General features: G+C 46.9%; 1 protein-coding gene across 1 annotated transcript in view; it reads right to left on the bottom strand.

Moving 5' to 3' along the window:
- Positions 1–22,389, bottom strand: part of mgat4b (alpha-1,3-mannosyl-glycoprotein 4-beta-N-acetylglucosaminyltransferase B) — a 183,262-nt gene that overhangs the window by 19,688 nt on the left and 141,185 nt on the right. Inside the window, exons 7-8 of the mRNA XM_080773691.1 lie at positions 17,081–17,156; positions 12,747–12,861 (exon numbers count right to left, since the gene is read on the bottom strand). Coding sequence (XP_080629817.1) covers positions 12,747–12,861; positions 17,081–17,156 — 191 coding nt within the window. The remainder of the gene's footprint in view (positions 1–12,746; positions 12,862–17,080; positions 17,157–22,389) is intronic.

Genomic DNA, 22,389 nt, shown 5'->3' with positions numbered 1-22,389 from the left:
CGTGAGTGTGAGTGTGTGTGTGTGTGTGTGTGTGCATGAGTGCGCATGTGTGCCCACTGCCTATGTCCTGTGAGTCAGTGAGCTCAGAGCTGAGAGTGTACTGATCAGGGCTGTGCCATCCTCACTGATATGATGCTGACCATCTACTGTCCAGTACAGCCAGACAGGAGAGCAAAACCAAGACAGACAGATAGAAGCACAGGCCTATAGGTTGGCCTGCTGTGGTGACAGACGGCAACATCAAGGCGGAGACAAGCTTTCATTAGTATTCACCTCTACTTCACTTTATGTTCGGCTGCATCCCTGCATGCACTAATCGCTCCTGCATTCTCCGACTTGACACATACACAAAATGCATAAAAGGTTATGCGCGCGCGCACACACACACACACACACACACACACACACACACACACACACACACACACAGTCACACACACACACACACATCTCCAAGAATTAGAGAGAGACTAATAATAATGACTGAGGTACAAATCCTCATTGGTTCTGACTGATGGCCAACCTGCAACTACCCGATAATGTGCTTGAGGGACGGGTGCACACCAGTGTGTGTGTGTGTGTGTGTGTGTGTGTGTGTGTGTGCGTCCCATTTGCCTGTGTAATGCCCAGCAGTCGCTGACTCAGTAGAACAGCAGCATTAACCCATTCTGAACGGGAACCCCTTTTGGTGTTGGCATCATGTTATGCTTTAGCTATTGAAAAATAGCAGATCTACAAGCTCATAGCGCGCCACCGAGTGGCGCGCTACGAGCTTGTAGGTCTGCTATTTTTGAAAAATCGAAGAGCGACTGACATTTTTTTTTATCTGATCTCAGGTCAGAATGGGTTAATCAGACCAGTGTGTGTCCTAGTGGAAACCTCGTATATGAATCTGATCTCAGGTCAGAATGGGTTAAGCCTCTAGAGGGGAGGCAGAGTGCTGTATACATCACCGTGGCGACGTCCACGCAGAGTTGACTAAAGCACAGTCAGCATGCCACTGAAATACTCCCAGTGCATGACAGAGTGTTGTACAGTCAGCATGCCACTGAAATACTCCCAGTGCTGACAGAGTGTTGTACAGTCAGCATGCCACTGAAATACTCCCAGTGCATGACAGAGTGTTGTACAGTCAGCATGCCACTGAAATACTCCCAGTGCATGACAGAGTGTTGTACAGTCAGCATGCCACTGAAATACTCCCAGTGCATGACAGAGTGTTGTACAGTCAGCATGCCACTGAAATACTCCCAGTGCTGACAGAGTGTTGTACAGTCAGCATGCCACTGAAATACTCCCAGTGTATGACAGAGTGTTGTACAGTCAGCATGCCACTGAAATACTCCCAGTGCATGACAGAGTGTTGTACAGTCAGCATGCCACTGAAATACTCCCAGTGCTGACAGAGTGTTGTACAGGCAGCATGCCAGAGCAGGCAGACAGACAGACAGACAGACAGACAGTCAGAGAGACAGAGAGACAGAGAGACACAGACAGACAGACAGACAGACAGACAGACAGACAGACAGACAGACAGACAGACAGACAGACAGACAGACAGACAGACAGACAGACAGACAGTCAGAGAGAGAGAGAGAGAGAGAGCGAGAGAGAGAGAGACACAGACAGACAGACAGACAGAGAGACAGACTTGTACAGGCGGGGTGCCAGCCCAGAGCGCAGCCACTGGACTGCTGAATGGACAAGTTAACGGTGTGCTGCATTTAAGTGACACCAAAATGACAACCTCTGCTATACTGCATACAGTATATATCTATATATCTATCTCTATATCTATATCTATATCTATATAATTACCTGCAGAGCCTCACACAGTCGTGTGCAAGCTGCAGTGGATACAAATATCAAAAACATAGCTGCAAGCAGCTATAAGACAGTGTCAAGCCATAAAAGAAAAAGGTTATACTCAATATGTACAATGAGCTATAGAAACATCATCATTCATCATTTTTCGACCGCGGTCGAGATCATGGATTTCACAATGCCACGCCAGACTTCCCGGTCCTTCATTGCCATCCCCAGTTCCTGCTTACTGATCAGTTTTCTACGACAGTTTTCTACCTCTGGTCTGCTTTGAGGCAGGAATCCAGAGAAGAAGGGAAGATATATCTCATGATCAGCTCTGTAGCAGTGACCAGCAAAGTTGATGGGTGCCTCTTCAAAGAGAGATTTTGCGCTCTCATTAGAAGGCGGGTGTAAGTGCCATCAAGCCCTTTCTCTAATTTCTTTGAAAGTGTCCATGTCTCAGAGCCATAGAGTAGAATCTAAATATTTTTACTTTGAACCTCTTACTAAGCTGGGATGACCAGATCTTATGCATGTCATTGCAGGCTGACAAGGCCATCCTCTTACTAGTTTGAAAGTCCTTTTGGGAAGAAGATATATATATTATAAATAAAATACTTGTAGTCATCAACCTGTTTCAAAGGAGTGTTGTTAAGTGTTTTGATAACGTGGTTATTTATTGGATTTGCATATATTTACATATTCAGTTTTTGTCTCATTGAGATAAAGACCAACACTGGAGGTCGGCTCAAGAGACTGAAGGAGAGCCTGAGCATACTCCAATGATTCGGGGTCGACTCCTAAGAAGTAAGTAAAAAGTAATTAGCCTTGGGAACCAATGGTTTCTGAGCCATGTGGAAAATAGCCGATCTACGCTAACTAAGCTCACAGCAGCATAAAGTCAACACTGCTGGGGACCCTCCGGGAACCCCACTCTATCCACGTCCTGAATTCCAAAAATAATTAACTGAATACAATAAACTGTTGATACTGCAAATTTAAGGAACGATTTAATAATAAATCATGAAATCTGTTTTTAAAAGAATACGTGGATTTAGCAATCCTCCCGACCGCACAGCAGGGAAGCCCTAGGCAAGCAATACATAAAGCCACGAGACAGATCAATGAGAGTGGAAATATTGCTGCTCTAGCAATATATATATATATATATTTAATTTTCTTCTTTTTTGCGTATTACTATATCTGTGACGAGAACAGCCACTGTGACTAAAAGTCAGAATCAGATAATGGCATAATTGATTGTTTGCCACAGCATTTGACATAATCAATAACTCCCACTCAAATATTTAATTTCTTTCAAAGAAAACAAGGGCCGCTGCAAGCTGAGAACGCTGCCAGCTAATTACATAATTATTCTGCCCAACGTCCAAACAAGTGGCTGTATGATCAGAGAGCGGCAGAGCGCCACTAGAAGACGGATCTATAGGGCATAGTAGTGGCGGCCATTTTCTGGTTCCATCGAATCCAGATCCCATTCATTTTTCCCAAAAAATATTTATAACAATAGTTTTAAGGCTAGAATCACAGCATTCAGAGTCCCAGCGATCCATGACCATAAAACTTGAGTCTGTGATTTTTTTAAAGGAATATTGAAGTGCCGCGATGCCCCCCCCCCCCCCCCCATCCACAAAAACATGATCATTAGGTAGCCTACTATGATTATACCAGGAGAAGATGTTTTTCAAACGTGAAAAGAAAGGGCTCATGATACTGGGGGAGGGGTTAGGGGAGGGGGTGATTTCATGATGTATTTCGATTGGGCCTTTTGACTCAAAGACTTTCAGGAAGAAACCCAAATCGTTTTTATTTGAATATAAAAAGTACAAAAATCACGGCACTCCATCGTTAATTCAATGATATACTAGGCTATATTTAATAAATACCCATTGTTTTGTGGTTTTCCATTTTCTTTTCTTTCATAGCAACGATGATCTGACGTACTGAGGAATTCGCTTGGTGAAAAGACAATTGTGCATGTGATGAGTTGTTGTGTTGTGCACTTGTTACCCAATCTGTACCAGTGATAGAACATGATCTTCTCACATGGTTTGAAAAGAAACTGGGAAGTGTGTTCGTTCCCAAGGAGCAGCAGATCAGGAAGGCGTGATTCACGACCTTTACAATACATCATGATGCGCACGTGACAACATGGGGAATTCTGGAATCCAGAGAGGACTGTGGAAGGGGTTTCTCCTCTCATGACGAGGCCTGCTCGATGCATCAACATCACACTGACCACCACTAGTGTGGTGGTGAGGAAGAGGCCCACGGAATTCAATCTGAATCCCCGTGACAATCCCTGACAAATGAGCACATCTAATCATTTTGGCATTAACACACTTATCTAAAAAGAATTACCTTTCCGGTCTCGTTCTCTCGGTCTGATAGCGGTTAATTTTCTGCATTGCCTGTGGACGTGTCACACCTCATGAACCCACTCTCTTGTCCTCCCCTCCACCTTCCTCGCAGCTGATGCTCGTATGCAGAGAGGTACATACCGATAGATGCACACAGACATATGCCTGCTGATTGTGCCCAGCGCCGCTGGCCCTGCTGTGTGACAGCTATAGTCCCAGAATTCTAATGAGGATGAAAGGAGTTCGTAGCTCCTAAGCCGCTCTGGAGCACCTGAAAGAGGCTTGAGGGAGCAGACTCATCCGATTACTGCATTCAGAGCCTAGATTTGCCTCCTGGGAATTATGTATTTAGCTCAGTGCCGCTAATCCTGAGAGCAGGGAAATATTATTATGGTGTCTCGATGATTGTTATCGGTCAGTTGGATAATTACGTCTATGTAGGCCTAATTGTGCTGTGAGGTCCCTGGCATAATTACTATAACAGTAACAACAACTGATGCAGGCCTGACGTAAATCCTGATTTACTGTATACTTTGCCTATAACTTGTCATTGTATCGCAGTGTTGTGAGCTTGTAGATCAGCTATTTTTGGCATTCAACACCGTTGTATAAATTAGGCATTACAGTATTGTTTTTCTCTATTGTCATTTATTTTGGGACATCTACAGCATTGAAAATGTCAATTTGTGATCCAACAATACGGTGGATAAATGATACAGTATAGGAACAACGCAAACAGATTGCTGCAATCTGAAAACATACTGTACTAAACATGAATACAAATGATCATGTTTCTAACATTGTTACAGTTCATCATGACTTTGTTTTCCGAAACAACATCTTGAAAACTACTGGCCGAATTGCCATGGAATATTATGTGCATTTTCCAGAAGCCTGCAGATGATTTTAGTTCTCTCTCCCTGTGAAAAGAGAGACGTGCCTCTGGCTCCCACATGTAGCTTGGTTTACATCCTGGACCTGGACACGTTGCGCCTGCAGTGGCTCTTAACCCATTCTGACCTGAGATCAGATTCATACGAGGTTTCCACTGGACACACACTGGTCTGATTATAACCCATTCTGACCTGAGATCAGATTCTAAAAATGTCGATTTTTCAAAAATAGCATTTTTCAATAGCTAAAGCATAACATGATGCCAAACACCAAAATGGGTTCCCGTTCAGAATGGGTTAACCCATTCAGGTCTGACGTCGAAATAAAAAAAAGATTCTGAAAGATTTTAACGATTTTTCAAAAATAGCAGACATATACAAGCTCGCCACTCGGTGGCGCGCTATGAGCTTGTAGATCTGCTATTTTTCAATAGCTAAATTATAACATAATGTATGTAACCACCAAAAGGGATTCCCGACCCAAAATGGGTTAAAAACAAAAGAAGGTAAAAACGCTGAAAACACTGGCACTGGCGGATGAATTACATAATTAATAACAACCCAAATAGTTAATATTAAAACAAATTAATGTAAATGTTTCATTAACGCTTTTCTTTAAAACACTGGAAGGTGAGTTTTCATTGGGTCCAACTCCTAGCTGACCGGAAAACACGATCGGAAACAAAATTTCGGCTGCCGTTGTCAGATGGGAGGGCTGCACGAACACAATGAACTGGAACGGGGAAAGGAAGTCATCATTTGGCATTCAGCAGGTGCCCCATTCTTCCCCTGTACCCCAAACAAGGGCTCCCATTCTCCATGTGCACCCCCTGTACCCCAAGAAGGGTGTGCACCCCCCTGTACCCCCAACAAGGGCTCACAGGCATCGCACTGGGGCACTGTGTGTGAACCACACAAAGCCTGCACACTGGAATTCATGCTGGAGAGGTCAACGCCATCTATTATTACATCTGAGAGAATTCCACGGTTAAATCTTTTTCCACACAGAGGCATGTGAGCAGCACCTCAGATCCGCCAGCCAGCTAACTAAAACATTTCAGGAAATTAAAAATATAAAGTTTCCTGGAAACACCTTATATTTAAAAAAAAATACTGGGAGAGGGGGTGGAGTTAGCTGGTTTAGTCCAATGATCCAATGGAGTTAGCTGGTTTGGTCAGAAGCACTTTTTAATGCTTTTCATTGCTTCAATTTAACCAACACACAGACGTAAAGGGTGTTCAAAATTGGAGTTAGCTGGTTTCTGCCGGACACTGCAGACTGCAACGATATGTAATAATAAAAAACAATAGGATAGTGCCAGAGTGACCCGACGGTCAGAGACCATTCTGTACACAAGGTACACAGGTCTGCAAAGTTAGCAGTGTCGTGTGTCGTCCTTTAGCAAAACTGTAAACATTCAATCTGCTCTTCACAGCAAACTGCTCACATTCTCACATGCTCAACACTGACTGCTACTTGATGATTGACACTATTTGATCATTTTGGTCAATATCATTGTTCAGTATTATGTAAGCAGACGGTGATAGTGACAATATGAATGAGTGGGACATATGACTGTATAAACAAACAACTGAACAACAAATGCAGCACGTCAAATGAGAGCGAGTCCACAGCTCCAAAAAAACATGCATTCAAGCGTGTACAACAGCTTATTTTGTTTTCCATAATTGCCCCGTACCTTGGCAATTCCTACACTTTTCCTATCCCTGCAAATGTTTCTAATCAAATGTCTAGGTTACTCAAGACTTTCCAGCTCTTCGTTGGAGCCCTGTATGTTGGTCACGTTGGACAAGGACATCAGACGCCAAGAATGACACCCCGCCCCCACCTCCTCCTCTATCACAGTGGTTTTCAACACCAGTGGTCCTTGAGTGGGTTCCAGTTGGTCCCCAGCTAAATGATGGAAGAGCTGGTAACCAAATTCTAATGTCTGTGTAATTCTTGAGAGTGTAACCCTTGGGGGTCCATTTGGTTTCATTTTACGCTCTCAAGAGTGCTCTATCACACTGGAGGTTCCGGGCCGTGGCAGATTGGAGTTACTGCTCCATCACCTCATCTACAACCCTCGCTGTGGGCTGAAGTGGATCGCTCATTTAAAGCAGAGTGAGCTGGCCTCCGTGTCCCAGGGCTGAGCCCACGTACAACTACTACCAAACACTCCAATTAAACACCAGAGAGAGACGTGGATGGATGAGAGGTGGTGAGAGAAACTGAGGGGGTTGGAGAGAGAGAGAGAGAGAGAGAGAGAGAGAGAGAGAGAGAGTGTGAGTGAGTGAGTGAGTGAGTGAGTGAGTGAGTGAGTGAGTGAGTGAGTGAGTGAGTGTGTGTGTGTGTGTGTGTGAGAGAGAGAGAGAGAGAGAGAGAGAGACACACACACACACACACACACACACTCAGAGAGAGAGAGAGAGAGAGACTATAGTTAACTACCTATCGTTGCTGTCAGTAGAAACCTTGTATGCTGTCGGCAGAAACCCTGTATGTCCAAAACCGTTACTTTTCGGGAAAAGGAAAAAAAATAACCTGGATCCAACCAATGTTATTATTTAGTCACAAGCTCTTGTTTTCATTAGTTCGTTAGGTGTAACCTGCCACGCATGTCGGGAGCCACGGGTTAGTTTTAACCTGCCACGCATGTCGGGAGCCACGGGTTAGTTTTAACCCGTCACTAGTCAGTTTTAACCTGTCGTGTTTTAACCTGTCGTGCATGTCTTAGCCACGGGTAAGTGTTAACCCGCCGCGCCTGTCGGGACCCACAGGTTGTAGTTTAACCTGCCGCGTATGTTGGGACCCACAGGTTAGTTTTAACCCCGGCCGTGTTGTCGAACTAATTAATGCCTGTTGGACTGTTATCTAACAAACGTATGCACCCTGGGGCGAACAAATGAGAGAAGGGTGTAATGTAGTGCAGTAGACAGACCAGTTCCTTCCCTCAGCGCACAGGGCTGTGCTGCATGTTGGCATTAAACTGACAGGCGAGCGCGGGACACGCTTAATTAAACCCAGCAAGGGACAGCAGAGGAATCAGCAGCTGTCAAGAGCCTGTTGGACACGCTTTTCACTGTATGGATTTAAACTAATAAAAAAGAAAATGCCCCCTCCAATAATGAGAGAGAGAGAGAGAGAGAGAGAGAGAGAGAGAGAGAGAGAGAATTAATGAATGAGTGAATTGGGGATGAGAGCAAAACGATTTGTACAGAAAACGTCTTTCAAGAGAGAGATCAGCTGATCTTAAGTTGGGCCTTTGGCTTCAGGCTTTGAAATGTCGCTGAAACCATGTGTCCAAAAGGGTTGGTTACTTTTCAGGACATGCTAAAAGGAATGTGTTCCAATGGATCCAATGTAGTTATTATTTTTGTTAATAGTTTTTTCATTTTTGTTCCATATTTATAAAACCCACAGGCAGATTTAACAACTTAAATTTAAACCACTTTCCAGTGGTTTCATGAATCCAAAAATATTCATGCTTTTTGTGACCTTGTAGATCAGCTTTTCCTGAGTTTTCTCTAGGTCTGTCAATTATATGACAGAAAGAAGCACCTGATGTTATTTAACAAAATAATATACGGTAAACATCTTTACTAGTGACTGACATCTCAAGCTGTGTTCATCATGTGTCACCAAAGGCATGTCTGTGAATAGTGAAATGAAAATATCCGATATATATTTCAAAAAAGTTGAAACATATGTGAAAAATAATGAAGGTACTTTTGTGGCCTACTGGCAGTGTGCACAAGACATTTGGCAATCAGAGACATAGACACAAACAGACACACAGAACTAGTATGAATGTGAACAAAATGACGTCATTATAATCCATTTAGAGTAACCTATACAATCCTTATATACCTTTCAATCCGGGACAGCATCTGTGTAAAGGTATACCTTTACTTAGGGATGCACAATATAATCTGTCACATAATCGGAATCGGCCATAATTATCGGCCATAAAAATGCCGGGATAGCATCTGTGTCACATTGCAACCTGGGGTGTTCTTTTTTTCTGCTAAACTGAATCTGTCTTGAGAGAGACTACATTAGTTCTTACTATATTATACTGCATAGGAACATCAGTATTGAAGTGTGACTTTAGTGTCGGCCTCAGCAGGTCTTACCGTGCTGCGGTACCAAGGATAATAACTAACCACAGAATCTGACCTTGCACAAACCCAAAGCAAACTTCACCCAAATCCTATCTGCCGCCACTCGTAAAAAGTCACACCGGAGATGGTGCGAGAACTTCTCGGGCAGTGGTTCCCAGGGGCCCTTGAGGGAGTTCTAGGGGGTACCCAGCTAATTGATAGTTTGGAACCAAAATGACTGGGTCTGTAACTCTGAGTGTACAAATGGATTTGTACACTCTCAGAGTTAAATTAACATTGATTTTACAATTGAAGAAGTTTGGGAACCACTGTTCCAGGGGTGTGATGATTGTTTCTTTTCCCGACACGGTGAAGCCACAGTAATGAGGAGCTTTGCAGGGGATGCTGGGACGGGACAGTGTGACGGGGAGAGAGGATGGGAAGGCAGACATCAATCACCAGTTAAGCCGGGCCCCTAGTGGAGCTCAGGGACCTATTAGAGTAAAGTGGAGCAGCAGAGGCTCATGGGAGGAGAGAGAGCGACACTGTGTAATTTTTTTGTGCGAGAGAGAGAGAGAGAGTGCATATGGGAGAGAAAGCCTCATAGCGCGTCACAGACTGAGACTTGAGAGTGTGGTATGATGAGTATCTTCTCCATCAAACAGAGGAAAGACATGAGAGAACCTTTGACAAGAGGAGCCCTATCCCTATTCTGGACCTGACATAATAGGTGAACATTTGTTGAAAATAGCAGATCTATAAGCTTGTAGATCAGTTATTTTCAGCAAAGAGATTAGATGAAAAGGAGGGGGTAAAGTGCAGACCGAGGTGGCAACCACAGTGAACAAAAATATAGTTTGAATTGGTTAAGATTACCCAGTCTGAGGTTGATGACGTGAAGGGACCAGGCCATTGTGTCCAGACCATGCAAGCTTTTGACATGCCCTGTCTGAGAGGCTTATAGGCTGGCAAAATTCACCTTTTTAATGACTGTAGACTTTACTTTACAGGCAGGCTTTTGTATACAGGATTTGGTGTTTTATTTTAGCCCATTTCATTTTCATTGCAATTGTATTAGTGGCTTTTTAAAATTGTGGTTTTTGCACCTTGTATTGTATACTCTGCATGTACAGAGGAGTGGGGTGCATACTTGTACTACTGTGCATACATACATACACTACAGAGGAGTGGATGCAGTGCAGTGGCAGCACTCTTTTCTGTTCTTTACTGATCAGCAGAAAGTCACAAGACACAAGCCCCCTCTTTCACCACCATGAATGGAGAATGTTTGAACAGTCAATATAGCTCATGAGACGCAAACAACAACGTGGGATTGAGTTGCCGCTGGGCTGACAACAGTCTTATGACAAAACGAGGCTAAGCTATCTGCCCCTGAGCCCTATGCCGTGACCTCAGAGCAGTGCTATTTTCACCAATTACCTCCGGTCAAATGATGCCCTATCTCATGTCTGACTGATTCCACCCCGGCAGATATGCTCCCGGGAGATATGATCCCAGAGTTAATTTCTACTAATTAGCGGGATTGACCATGACATGGAGCAGCGGATATGCTCCCAGAAACTGATTCTGGATGCGAAACCTGCTTTTCAGAGTGTGTTCAGCACGTGTCTGGCCTTGGAAACCACAGCCAAGGTTATCCGGTTCTTATTTACTCTGGGACCAGGGCCCTGTGCTGGCTGTCAACAGTCCTTCATGTTGGGTTTCCTGGGAATCCAATCCCCCTTTAAGCCCCTAAAAAACACATGGTCCACATTTGTGCAGAGAGATAACAATATAACAATGTTCTTTACTTTCAAAAGACAAAACGAATGATGACGACGAGTTTTAAATTTAATTTGTAAGACCAGATCAGTCGTGGCATTGTTAATTAGTTTCCTTATTTACATCTGTCAAATACTTCTGGGTCTCTCTACATGTGAACATATTATCGGGATCATTGTACCATGGCAACCACAAGGTTATTATAATTAACCCATTCTGAACGGGAACCCATTTTGGTGTTAGCATCATGTTATGCTTTAGCTATTGAAAAATAGCAGATCTACAAGCTCATAGCGCGCCACCGAGTGGCGCGCTACGAGCTTGTAGGTCTCACATTTTTTTTAATCTGATCTCAGGTCAGAATGGGTTAATCAGACCAGTGTGTGTCCAGTGGAAACCTCGTATGAATCTGATCTCAGGTCAGAATGGGTTATACTTCAGCGTACGACAGTCCTGCTCATGTAAAGTGCCGTAGGGTTGGGACGTACGTTGGCTGCAGCACAGATGAAACGTCTTCATGAATTTGTGGGTTACGGGACAGATCCCTCCGACTTTCAGTCAACTCTGCCTCCACCATCTTACAAGAATCTGTTCCCACAGAAATCACACGCCATCACTGGCTTTCAAATCAATCCAATTTCCTCCAGTTCCGACCAAGCGCACCCTGGCTTTTCCACATGCCAGGCTCCACTGATTGAATCCGGAAGATAGGAGTAATTGATTGGTCCCGACAGTATAATTAGAAACCAGCTCAAACGAAGGTTGACGCTTCAATTAATCGGGCAGATTTAATTCACTGCGTGTGCACCCTTTACATTTTAGTACCCGTGAGTTGGGAGTTGGGAGTGAGTTTCCAGCTGAGCTGTGGATCCTATCAGAACTTTTGACTTTTTAAACTAGGCCTACTTAAGTAGCGTGCTCATTATAATGATACAACTGAACTTGCTGACAAAAACTGAGATTTGCACTTTGCAAAGATTTGCAAATGTTTTGTCACTTTTAAACTAAGTGAAATCATGAGTCAGTGCCAGGGTTCAACATAGACCAAATGCTGAATTAAAAACCTCTTCCATTGACTGGCACACATTCGTTTTGTCCACATATTAATACACTTACACATTATTCCAGTTTTAAAAGCTCATATATAATAAAATTGTAAAATAATATTCTATAATGAATGGAATTTTCCATACAACAATATAATGTAAGGGTATTATTTGTAGTATACCAGTATGTATGAAAATAATGCATTCTTAAATTGCATTGGTTGCTGTTGGTGGCATACACGCACATCTGACATTACTTAAGTGTTCTATGCTAAAAGAAAACTCCTACATGCGATGTGGTTCTTTAGCTCAGCAAGTAATGCTATAACACTATACTACTATGGCTACGTTTTAGCAAGCTCACAGCTGTAGCTATTTAATTCACACAGCGGTACGCTATGTTAACCCATTCTGACCAGGAACCCATGTTGGTGTTAGCATGTCACGCTTTAGCTATTGAAAAATAGCAGATCTACAAGCTCATAGCGCGCCACCGAGTGGCGCGCTACGAGCTTGTAGGTCTGCTATTTTTTTTTAATCGAAGAATGACTGACATTTTTAGAATCTGATCTCAGGTCAGAATGGGTTAATCAGACCAGTGTGTGTCCAGTGGAAACCTCGTATGAATCTGATCTCAGGTCAGAATGGGTTAACACATCTGAACCCATGTCGGTGTCATTTTGTTTCGCTCCTACGCTGGCATGCTTTGGTAACTCTGGCTGTTAATTTTGTCTCACCGATGAAGCCCAGCTGGGAGAACTCCAGAATCATCCACTCCTCGGACGGCTGCTGCAGGGCAAAGTTCTTCATGGTGGTGAAGTAGTTTGGACGCGCCACGATGTCGTCCTCCAGCTGAGAAAGACAGAGGGTTGGAGGGCGAGGGGGGGGGGAGACGAGATGGAGGGTTAGACTTTGCCGTAGCGTTATTTCTTCCCTCTAATAGCGGGTGAATTTAATCTGACAATGCCATCATTAAGTTCCATTACATGCTAATAGGTGTAATTTGCAACAATGTGTTTTTGTGATTGCAAACATATGGCTCAAACTGCTCAATAATTGAAAACTCCTGAAGGGTCGTAAACATAAGTCAGGATAAAATACTCGCCACGATGAAAACGTAATGGCCATTTGTATTGGTCCGCCTGTACACTCCACAATGTAGCGGAGAGCGCAATTATGACACTTCATAAAAAAAAGAACGGACAAATTCTCATTAGTCAAATCACGCGGCGGGGAGGAATCTCAGTCCAGCGTGACCTTTTGGAGCTGAGATAAGAGGAAAATCACAGCCCATTGTGCTGAAGATAACCGTGAGGAAATGTGACACCAACTCTCAGCTTCTTTGTGTCATGTGCAATTGTGCACGTGCGCGCGCACATGCAGCGCGAGTGTCTTTTGTGTGCATGTGTGTGTATGCCACTAAAGTGATGATGAGGTGAATAGGGAGAGAATACTCTGTGGCATAATAATGCTTGTTCTTTCAGGGGCAAACCTCCAACACTGGGCCCACGCACGCCTGTCACTTCCCCTCATCTCCCCATGCCTTCCTAAGCGGCCCCGCTCGCCTGCTGAGGAGTGGAGACGGGCCTGGATGTGTGTTCAGGAAGCCGCATAGTGGGCAAGGGAACTGATATACTGGACGATGACAGATGGCAATTACCTATCCACCATCCGCTTTAGTAGAAAAACAACCCTTCACAATTCCAAGTCTGCAGCGTAACGTTCTATGTGTTTTGTTGATTTATTTCACACAGAAGTTCAGATAATTTAGAGACAGCAAACATTACTGTACAAATCTATAAAATATTTTGTGGTGACAGACCATAAAATGTGTTTTACCAGTTAAGTTTGGTTTAGTTTAATTAGTTGTTAGGCAATGGTTTCGGCTGTGGGTAACGTCAAACCAAAGCTCAATGTCACGTTGTGGGCATGTCATGACTGGCGATATTATATTATATGGAGATCCCAGACATCAGCGTGAATCGCCATTGTTAGCCAAAGGGATTCTGTTGGGTGTAACTAAAGCTTGATCGGCAACAAAGATGGACTATTTCACCCGTGCAATAACTAAAGCTTGATCAGCAACAAAGATAGACTATTTCACCCGTACAATAACCTTATAACCGGCCCCACGCTGATTGACGACGCACCGCACGCCGCCATCAGTTTGGCACATCATTAGAGAGAGAGGGAGAGAGAGAGAGAGGGAGAGAGAGAGAGAGAGAGAGAGGGAGAGAGAGAGAGAGAGAGAGAGGGATCATCATTAGAGCGAGAGAGAGAGAGAGAGAGAGAGAGAGAGAGAGAGAGAGACATCCTTTGTAAGAATGCAAAAGTTTATTGTGTCCGGGCATCATTTCAAGCCCATTCCAGGGCAGGTGTGGAGGCCAATCCCTCTGAGCTTTGAAGAACACACCGGTTGGGGTCAAAGAGAAACCGCGCTGGCATTGACGTGTCTGGGCACACATGCATCTACTCAGCTCTATAATCATGGACGGAAACCAAGCGTACTCTCGTTCCAAAGTCAACGCTACGGCCGACAGACAGCTGCTGCTCCTGGAGATGTGTCAACGCCACATCTTCACACAACATGAGCAGGAGAAAGGCAGAAAAACAAATGAAAAGTCAACGCTATATATTGTTCAGTTTCCCTATAGTTCATTAAGACATTTAGACCCGAGACTAGATTCTACTAAATGTCTTCTAAATCCTGATGGTTTTCCTGAAAAAGCTATGTTTCTCTATGAGTGGTTCTCAAACTATTTCGTGCTAAGGACCCCCAAATGTATATGTAATTGGCCGCCGACCCTCATCTGAAAATATATTGTTCCAGGGACCGCCAAGAATTAAAGATGAGGAGTTAAAAATGTTTGCTGTGAAAGAAGATTTGCACACATTTTCACGAAGTGTGTAGCTAAAGTATAAAATAATGGTTTAATGGGTTAAACATATAACCTGGATCCCAGGCAGCTGACAGAATTAACATCTCCTTCAACTTCTGTCTCCGCGGAATCAACGTGAAAGTAATTACCCTGTATTATGCTCAGGGGAGCAAAAAAAAAAAGAAAAAGAAAAAGATCCTTAAAGTTCAGAGTGAGTGCTGGTGCCAAAACACGCAACACGGAATGGCGTTCCTGTCAAAACTCTTGTCTGTCTCCTGGCCACCCTGGCAGCCAGACACGATGGATGTCAGGGTTATAGCTCTATGAACATAAATATATACCACTGTTCCGTCCTCCAAAAGTTCAGCTATTTGAAGCTCTCTTCCCTGCAGGCTGTTCACAGCTTAGATACAGATTACAAAACAATATTCCCTTCAGAAGTTTCTGATCGCCGTTCACACAGAACGAGGAAAGCAAAAGGGCACGCATGCGAGACGCCAGCCCCACTTTCCATTGGCCGAAAGAGGGAGGCGAGAGAAAGGAAACTATTGAATATTATATTCCGAGATCTCTTGTTGGAGAGCGTTTTTTTATCAACAAAAAAGTTCTTTCACAGAGGCCTGTTATGAAAAGGGCAACATCCATTACCCTGAGTGAACAGAAGAGCGGAACACTGACAGACTGCCGTTATGGCCGTTTTTAATGCACTGGCGGTGACAACACATTTTCAGGTCATCAGATGTATGTCTTCTGGTTAAGAACTAAAAGGACAAAAGGCCATACAATGAGTGCTGGCATTTTCTTCACCTTAGAGGACCACTTCACCACTTTTCAACTTCTCTTCCTATAATTGGTCCCAACTAATGTTCATGATAAAATACCACAATTGTTTCCTACTCAGTCTGTGTCTTCAGAAACCCGTCCACCAGTGACATCATCGCTGGTGAATCCAAGCTAATAGAAACGGCAGGCTTTCTTTTCCTGAAAAGTTGCAATGCAAAAGTTGAAGCCATCGTTCTCACGATAATACAAATCTAAATATATTTCAAAACAAATCTTGTTTAAAAATAAATCTGGTGGACGGGTGTCCGAACTGCCCAAAGCCCTCCTATGAGACACAGACTGAGTAGGAAAAAAATGATGGTGTTTTATCATGAACATTAGTGAGGACCAATTATATGAGATGTTGAAAAGTGGTGAAGTGGTATCTTCGAGCCTTGCACCTAGAAGGATTCTGTTTTAATCTGGAGTGCCGCAGGTTGTCTGCTACGGCAGTACTTCTTTCTGGTTAAGAACTGACTATTCTACCATTCAGTACCTAACCTTAGATGAGGTAGTGCAGGGGTCTGCAACCTTTTTGGAATTAAGTGCCATGTTTTTATTTTCTGTCAGTGTGCCATGTCAACATTAATTTGAATGACACCACATCAACATTTCCAACACATTTTGATTGTCCACGGAAATATCCTTATTTTTTAATATTTTCTTTCACATTGTTATAATGAACATTAGTCTCAGAGCAATGACCCACGTATCTCCCAGACTCCCTCCCCAGTCAGAGTTCAGAGTTTTAATGAATGTATAATTACAGTATGTGCAGGATGTAATTTGTACATTGTACAAATGTGAGGGACTTATTTGACTAAGTTTAAATAGTTTATTTTAAACCAAAAGTCCTCTCTCTCACACTTATGCCAGTGTGCCAGTGATCACCCTCCTTAGTGCCAATGTTGGCACCGGTGCCAAAGGTTGCCTACCCCTGAGGTAGTGTATAGTAGTGTAGTGTGTAGTGCATGAACTATCACATTCATACCACATCCATCATGACTCCTCAAGTCATGACGACAGAGGTCCGAAGGAGAGAAAGAGACAGGCCCACGGACGGCACAGGTCAGATTCAGCATCTTAAGCTAAATTTACACTTCCTTCCCTTGCCAATTTTCAGTGAAATGACTTCATTTCAAGTATATGGGGCTTCAGTCTAATATTATACTAATAGTAAACATTCATAGTAAATGGTTTCTTTTCTTCAGTCCACAGAGCCAAAGAGTTGGGTTCAATACCTGTACAATATAGTAGGTCCCTTTGGCCTGGGCGTACATCATTAGATAAAGAGTTGGGTTCACTACCTGTACATAGTAGGTCCCTTTGGCCTGGGCGTACATCATTAGATAAAGAGTTGGGTTCACTACCTGTACATAGTAGGTCCCTTTGGCTTGGGCGTACATCATTAGGAAACAGTAGTCCAGGTTCTGTTTGGTCCGCCATCTGGAGGGAGAGACGCACATGAAGAACATAGCCATTAATGATTTGACATTTAATTCGCACACGCGCACACACACACGCACACGCACGCACGCACACACACACACACACACACACACACACACACACACACACACACACACACACACACACACACACACACACACACACACACACACACACACACACACACACACACACACACACACACACACAGAGGACTGAGGCAGAAACCGCAGATCCTGTCACGTTCAGGATGGAGGCAGCAGCCGTGCAGCCAGGAGGTACCTCAAAGTGCCTCAACACATGTGGGACGAGGCAGCAGCCAGGTACCTCACCACAGCTCCACACAGTGTTCTGGGACCAGGCAGCAGCCAGGTACCTCACCACAGCTCCACACAGTGTTCTGGGACCAGGCAGCAGCCAGGTACCTCACCACAGCTCCACACAGTGTTCTGGGACCAGGCAGCAGCCAGGTACCTCACCACAGCTCCACACAGTGTTCTGGGACCAGGCAGCAGCCAGGTACCTCACCACAGCTCCACACAGTGTTCTGGGACCAGGCAGCAGCCAGGTACCTCACCACAGCTCCACACAGTGTTCTGGGACCAGGCAGCAGCCAGGTACCTCACCACAGCTCCACACAGTGTTCTAGGACGAGGCAGCAGCCAGGTACCTCACCACAGCTCCACACAGTGTTCTGGGACCAGGCAGCAGCAGCCAGGTACCTCACCACAGCTCCACACGTGTTCTGGGACCAGGCAGCAGCCAGGTACCTCACCACAGCTCCACACAGTGTTCTGGGACCAGGCAGCAGCCAGGTACCTCACCACAGCTCCACACAGTGTTCTGGGACCAGGCAGCAGCCAGGTACCTCACCACAGCTCCACAGTGTTCTGGGACGAGGCAGCAGCCAGGTACCTCACCACAGCTCCACAGTGTTCTGGGACCAGGCAGCATGAGCCAGGTACCTCACCACAGCTCCACACAGTGTTCTGGGACCAGGCAGCAGCCAGGTACCTCACCACAGCTCCACACAGTGTTCTGGGACCAGGCAGCAGCAGCCAGGTACCTCACCACAGCTCCACACAGTGTTCTGGGACCAGGCAGCAGCCAGGTACCTCACCACAGCTCCACACAGTGTTCTGGGACCAGGCAGCATGCAGCCAGGTACCTCACCACAGCTCCACACAGTGTTCTGGGACCAGGCAGCAGCAGCCAGGTACCTCACCACAGCTCCACACAGTGTTCTGGGACCAGGCAGCAGCAGCCAGGTACCTCACCACAGCTCCACACAGTGTTCTGGGACCAGGCAGCAGCAGCCAGGTACCTCACCACAGCTCCACACAGTGTTCTGGGACCAGGCAGCAGCCAGGTACCTCACCACAGCTCCACACAGTGTTCTGGGACCAGGCAGCAGCCAGGTACCTCACCACAGCTCCACACAGTGTTCTGGGACCAGGCAGCAGCCAGGTACCTCACCACAGCTCCACACAGTGTTCTGGGACCAGGCAGCAGCCAGGTACCTCACCACAGCTCCACAGTGTTCTGGGACGAGGCAGCAGCCAGGTACCTCACCACAGCTCCACAGTGTTCTGGGACCAGGCAGCATGAGCCAGGTACCTCACCACAGCTCCACACAGTGTTCTGGGACCAGGCAGCAGCCAGGTACCTCACCACAGCTCCACACAGTGTTCTGGGACCTGCAGGCAGCAGCCAGGTACCTCACCACAGCTCCACACAGTGTTCTGGGACCAGGCAGCAGCCAGGTACCTCACCACAGCTCCACACAGTGTTCTGGGACCAGGCAGCAGCCAGGTACCTCACCACAGCTCCACACAGTGTTCTGGGACCTGCAGGCAGCAGCCAGGTACCTCACCACAGCTCCACACAGTGTTCTGGGACCAGGCAGCAGCCAGGTACCTCACCACAGCTCCACACAGTGTTCTGGGACCAGGCAGCAGCCAGGTACCTCACCACAGCTCCACACAGTGTTCTGGGACCAGGCAGCAGCCAGGTACCTCACCACAGCTCCACACAGTGTTCTGGGACCAGGCAGCAGCCAGGTACCTCACCACAGCTCCACACAGTGTTCTGGGACCAGGCAGCAGCCAGGTACCTCACCACAGCTCCACACAGTGTTCTAGGACGAGGCAGCAGCTAGGTACCTCACCACAGCTCCACACAGTGTTCTGGGACCAGGCAGCAGCCAGGTACCTCACCACAGCTCCACACAGTGTTCTAGGACCAGGCAGCAGCCAGGTACCTCACCACAGCTCCACACAGTGTTCTGGGACCAGGCAGCAGCCAGGTACCTCACCACAGCTCCACACAGTGTTCTGGGACCAGGCAGCAGCAGCCAGGTACCTCACCACAGCTCCACACGTGTTCTGGGACCAGGCAGCAGCCAGGTACCTCACCACAGCTCCACACAGTGTTCTGGGACCAGGCAGCAGCCAGGTACCTCACCACAGCTCCACACAGTGTTCTGGGACCAGGCAGCAGCCAGGTACCTCACCACAGCTCCACAGTGTTCTGGGACGAGGCAGCAGCCAGGTACCTCACCACAGCTCCACAGTGTTCTGGGACCAGGCAGCATGAGCCAGGTACCTCACCACAGCTCCACACAGTGTTCTGGGACCAGGCAGCAGCCAGGTACCTCACCACAGCTCCACACAGTGTTCTGGGACCAGGCAGCAGCAGCCAGGTACCTCACCACAGCTCCACACAGTGTTCTGGGACCAGGCAGCAGCCAGGTACCTCACCACAGCTCCACACAGTGTTCTGGGACCAGGCAGCATGCAGCCAGGTACCTCACCACAGCTCCACACAGTGTTCTGGGACCAGGCAGCAGCAGCCAGGTACCTCACCACAGCTCCACACAGTGTTCTGGGACCAGGCAGCAGCAGCCAGGTACCTCACCACAGCTCCACACAGTGTTCTGGGACCAGGCAGCAGCAGCCAGGTACCTCACCACAGCTCCACACAGTGTTCTGGGACCAGGCAGCAGCCAGGTACCTCACCACAGCTCCACACAGTGTTCTGGGACCAGGCAGCATGCAGCCAGGTACCTCACCACAGCTCCACACAGTGTTCTGGGACCAGGCAGCAGCAGCCAGGTACCTCACCACAGCTCCACACAGTGTTCTGGGACCAGGCAGCAGCAGCCAGGTACCTCACCACAGCTCCACACAGTGTTCTGGGACCAGGCAGCAGCAGCCAGGTACCTCACCACAGCTCCACACAGTGTTCTGGGACCAGGCAGCAGCCAGGTACCTCACCACAGCTCCACACAGTGTTCTGGGACCAGGGCAGCAGCCAGGTACCTCACCACAGCTCCACACAGTGTTCTGGGACCAGGGCAGCAGCCAGGTACCTCACCACAGCTCCACACAGTGTTCTATAGGACCAGGCAGCAGCCAGGTACCTCACCACAGCTCCACACAGTGTTCTGGGACCTGCAGGCAGCAGCCAGGTACCTCACCACAGCTCCACACAGTGTTCTGGGACCAGGCAGCAGCCAGGTACCTCACCACAGCTCCACACAGTGTTCTGGGACCAGGCAGCAGCCAGGTACCTCACCACAGCTCCACACAGTGTTCTGGGACCTGCAGGCAGCAGCCAGGTACCTCACCACAGCTCCACACAGTGTTCTGGGACCAGGCAGCAGCCAGGTACCTCACCACAGCTCCACACAGTGTTCTGGGACCAGGCAGCAGCCAGGTACCTCACCACAGCTCCACACAGTGTTCTGGGACCTGCAGGCAGCAGCCAGGTACCTCACCACAGCTCCACACAGTGTTCTGGGACCAGGCAGCAGCCAGGTACCTCACCACAGCTCCACACAGTGTTCTGGGACCAGGCAGCAGCCAGGTACCTCACCACAGCTCCACACAGTGTTCTGGGACCAGGCAGCAGCCAGGTACCTCACCACAGCTCCACACAGTGTTCTGGGACCAGGCAGCAGCCAGGTACCTCACCACAGCTCCACACAGTGTTCTGGGACCAGGCAGCAGCCAGGTACCTCACCACAGCTCCACACAGTGTTCTAGGACGAGGCAGCAGCTAGGTACCTCACCACAGCTCCACACAGTGTTCTGGGACCAGGCAGCAGCCAGGTACCTCACCACAGCTCCACACAGTGTTCTAGGACCAGGCAGCAGCCAGGTACCTCACCACAGCTCCACACAGTGTTCTGGGACCAGGCAGCAGCCAGGTACCTCACCACAGCTCCACACAGTGTTCTAGGACCAGGCAGCAGCCAGGTACCTCACCACAGCTCCACACAGTGTTCTGGGACCAGGCAGCAGCCAGGTACCTCACCACAGCTCCACACAGTGTTCTGGGACCAGGCAGCAGCCAGGTACCTCACCACAGCTCCACACAGTGTTCTAGGACCAGGCAGCAGCCAGGTACCTCACCACAGCTCCACACAGTGTTCTGGGACCAGGCAGCAGCCAGGTACCTCACCACAGCTCCACACGTGTTCTGCATCAACAATCATTCCAGAGAGTGTGGGTCACACTCCACTGCAATGAAGCTCTCTATACCACAGTACAAACCACAGTCCCTGTGCACGCATCACACTGTGTATCTGTTTTGTATATGTGCGCGTGCACTCCGTGCAGTATGCGTTTGAGTGTGTGTGTGTGTGTGTGTGTGTGTGTGTGTGTGTGTGTGTGCCTGTTTGTGTGTATGCCCACACATTTTAAGCCCCTTGCTTAAGAGCCCTTTATGTCTCTGGAGGGAGAGAACTCAGACCAGCTGGTGTTGGATCAGTGAGGTTCTGGTTCCAATCAGACTTTGTCATCGGATATCAACGAGATCTTTCTCAAACAACAAAAAGCGGCCTATAGATCCCGTCACTGTGTGGAGGCCATGCACGCAGCGACAGGCTGCAGCAGGTGGTGTCGTACTGTAGGAAATTAGGAATCCACTAAGCTAAAACTAAACTAAGCTCCTCCTGGGAAATACACATGGCAAATACGTATAGCAGAATGAATTGTATTGTGTATTATTCTGAAATTAAGTGACTTTACCTCCTTTAAAAGAAGGGTTTTTCATGAAACCAACTCATGAATGTGGATGAAAAGAAATCCCTACGTTACATACTCAAACCATGTGTGCAAAAACAAAGGCCCCTGTAGAGCAATCTATTTTCCTCCCCAGCTGCTATATGTTGTCGTCAAACATGAGAAAGTCCACTCTATATGGACTTATGTATACCCAGGGAAAA

Source organism: Protomyctophum bolini (assembly GCF_963924005.1).
Source record: "Protomyctophum bolini genome assembly, chromosome: 10".
NCBI classification, from domain to species: Eukaryota; Metazoa; Chordata; class Actinopteri; order Myctophiformes; family Myctophidae; genus Protomyctophum; species Protomyctophum bolini.
This window is presented reverse-complemented; position numbering and strand designations above follow the sequence as displayed.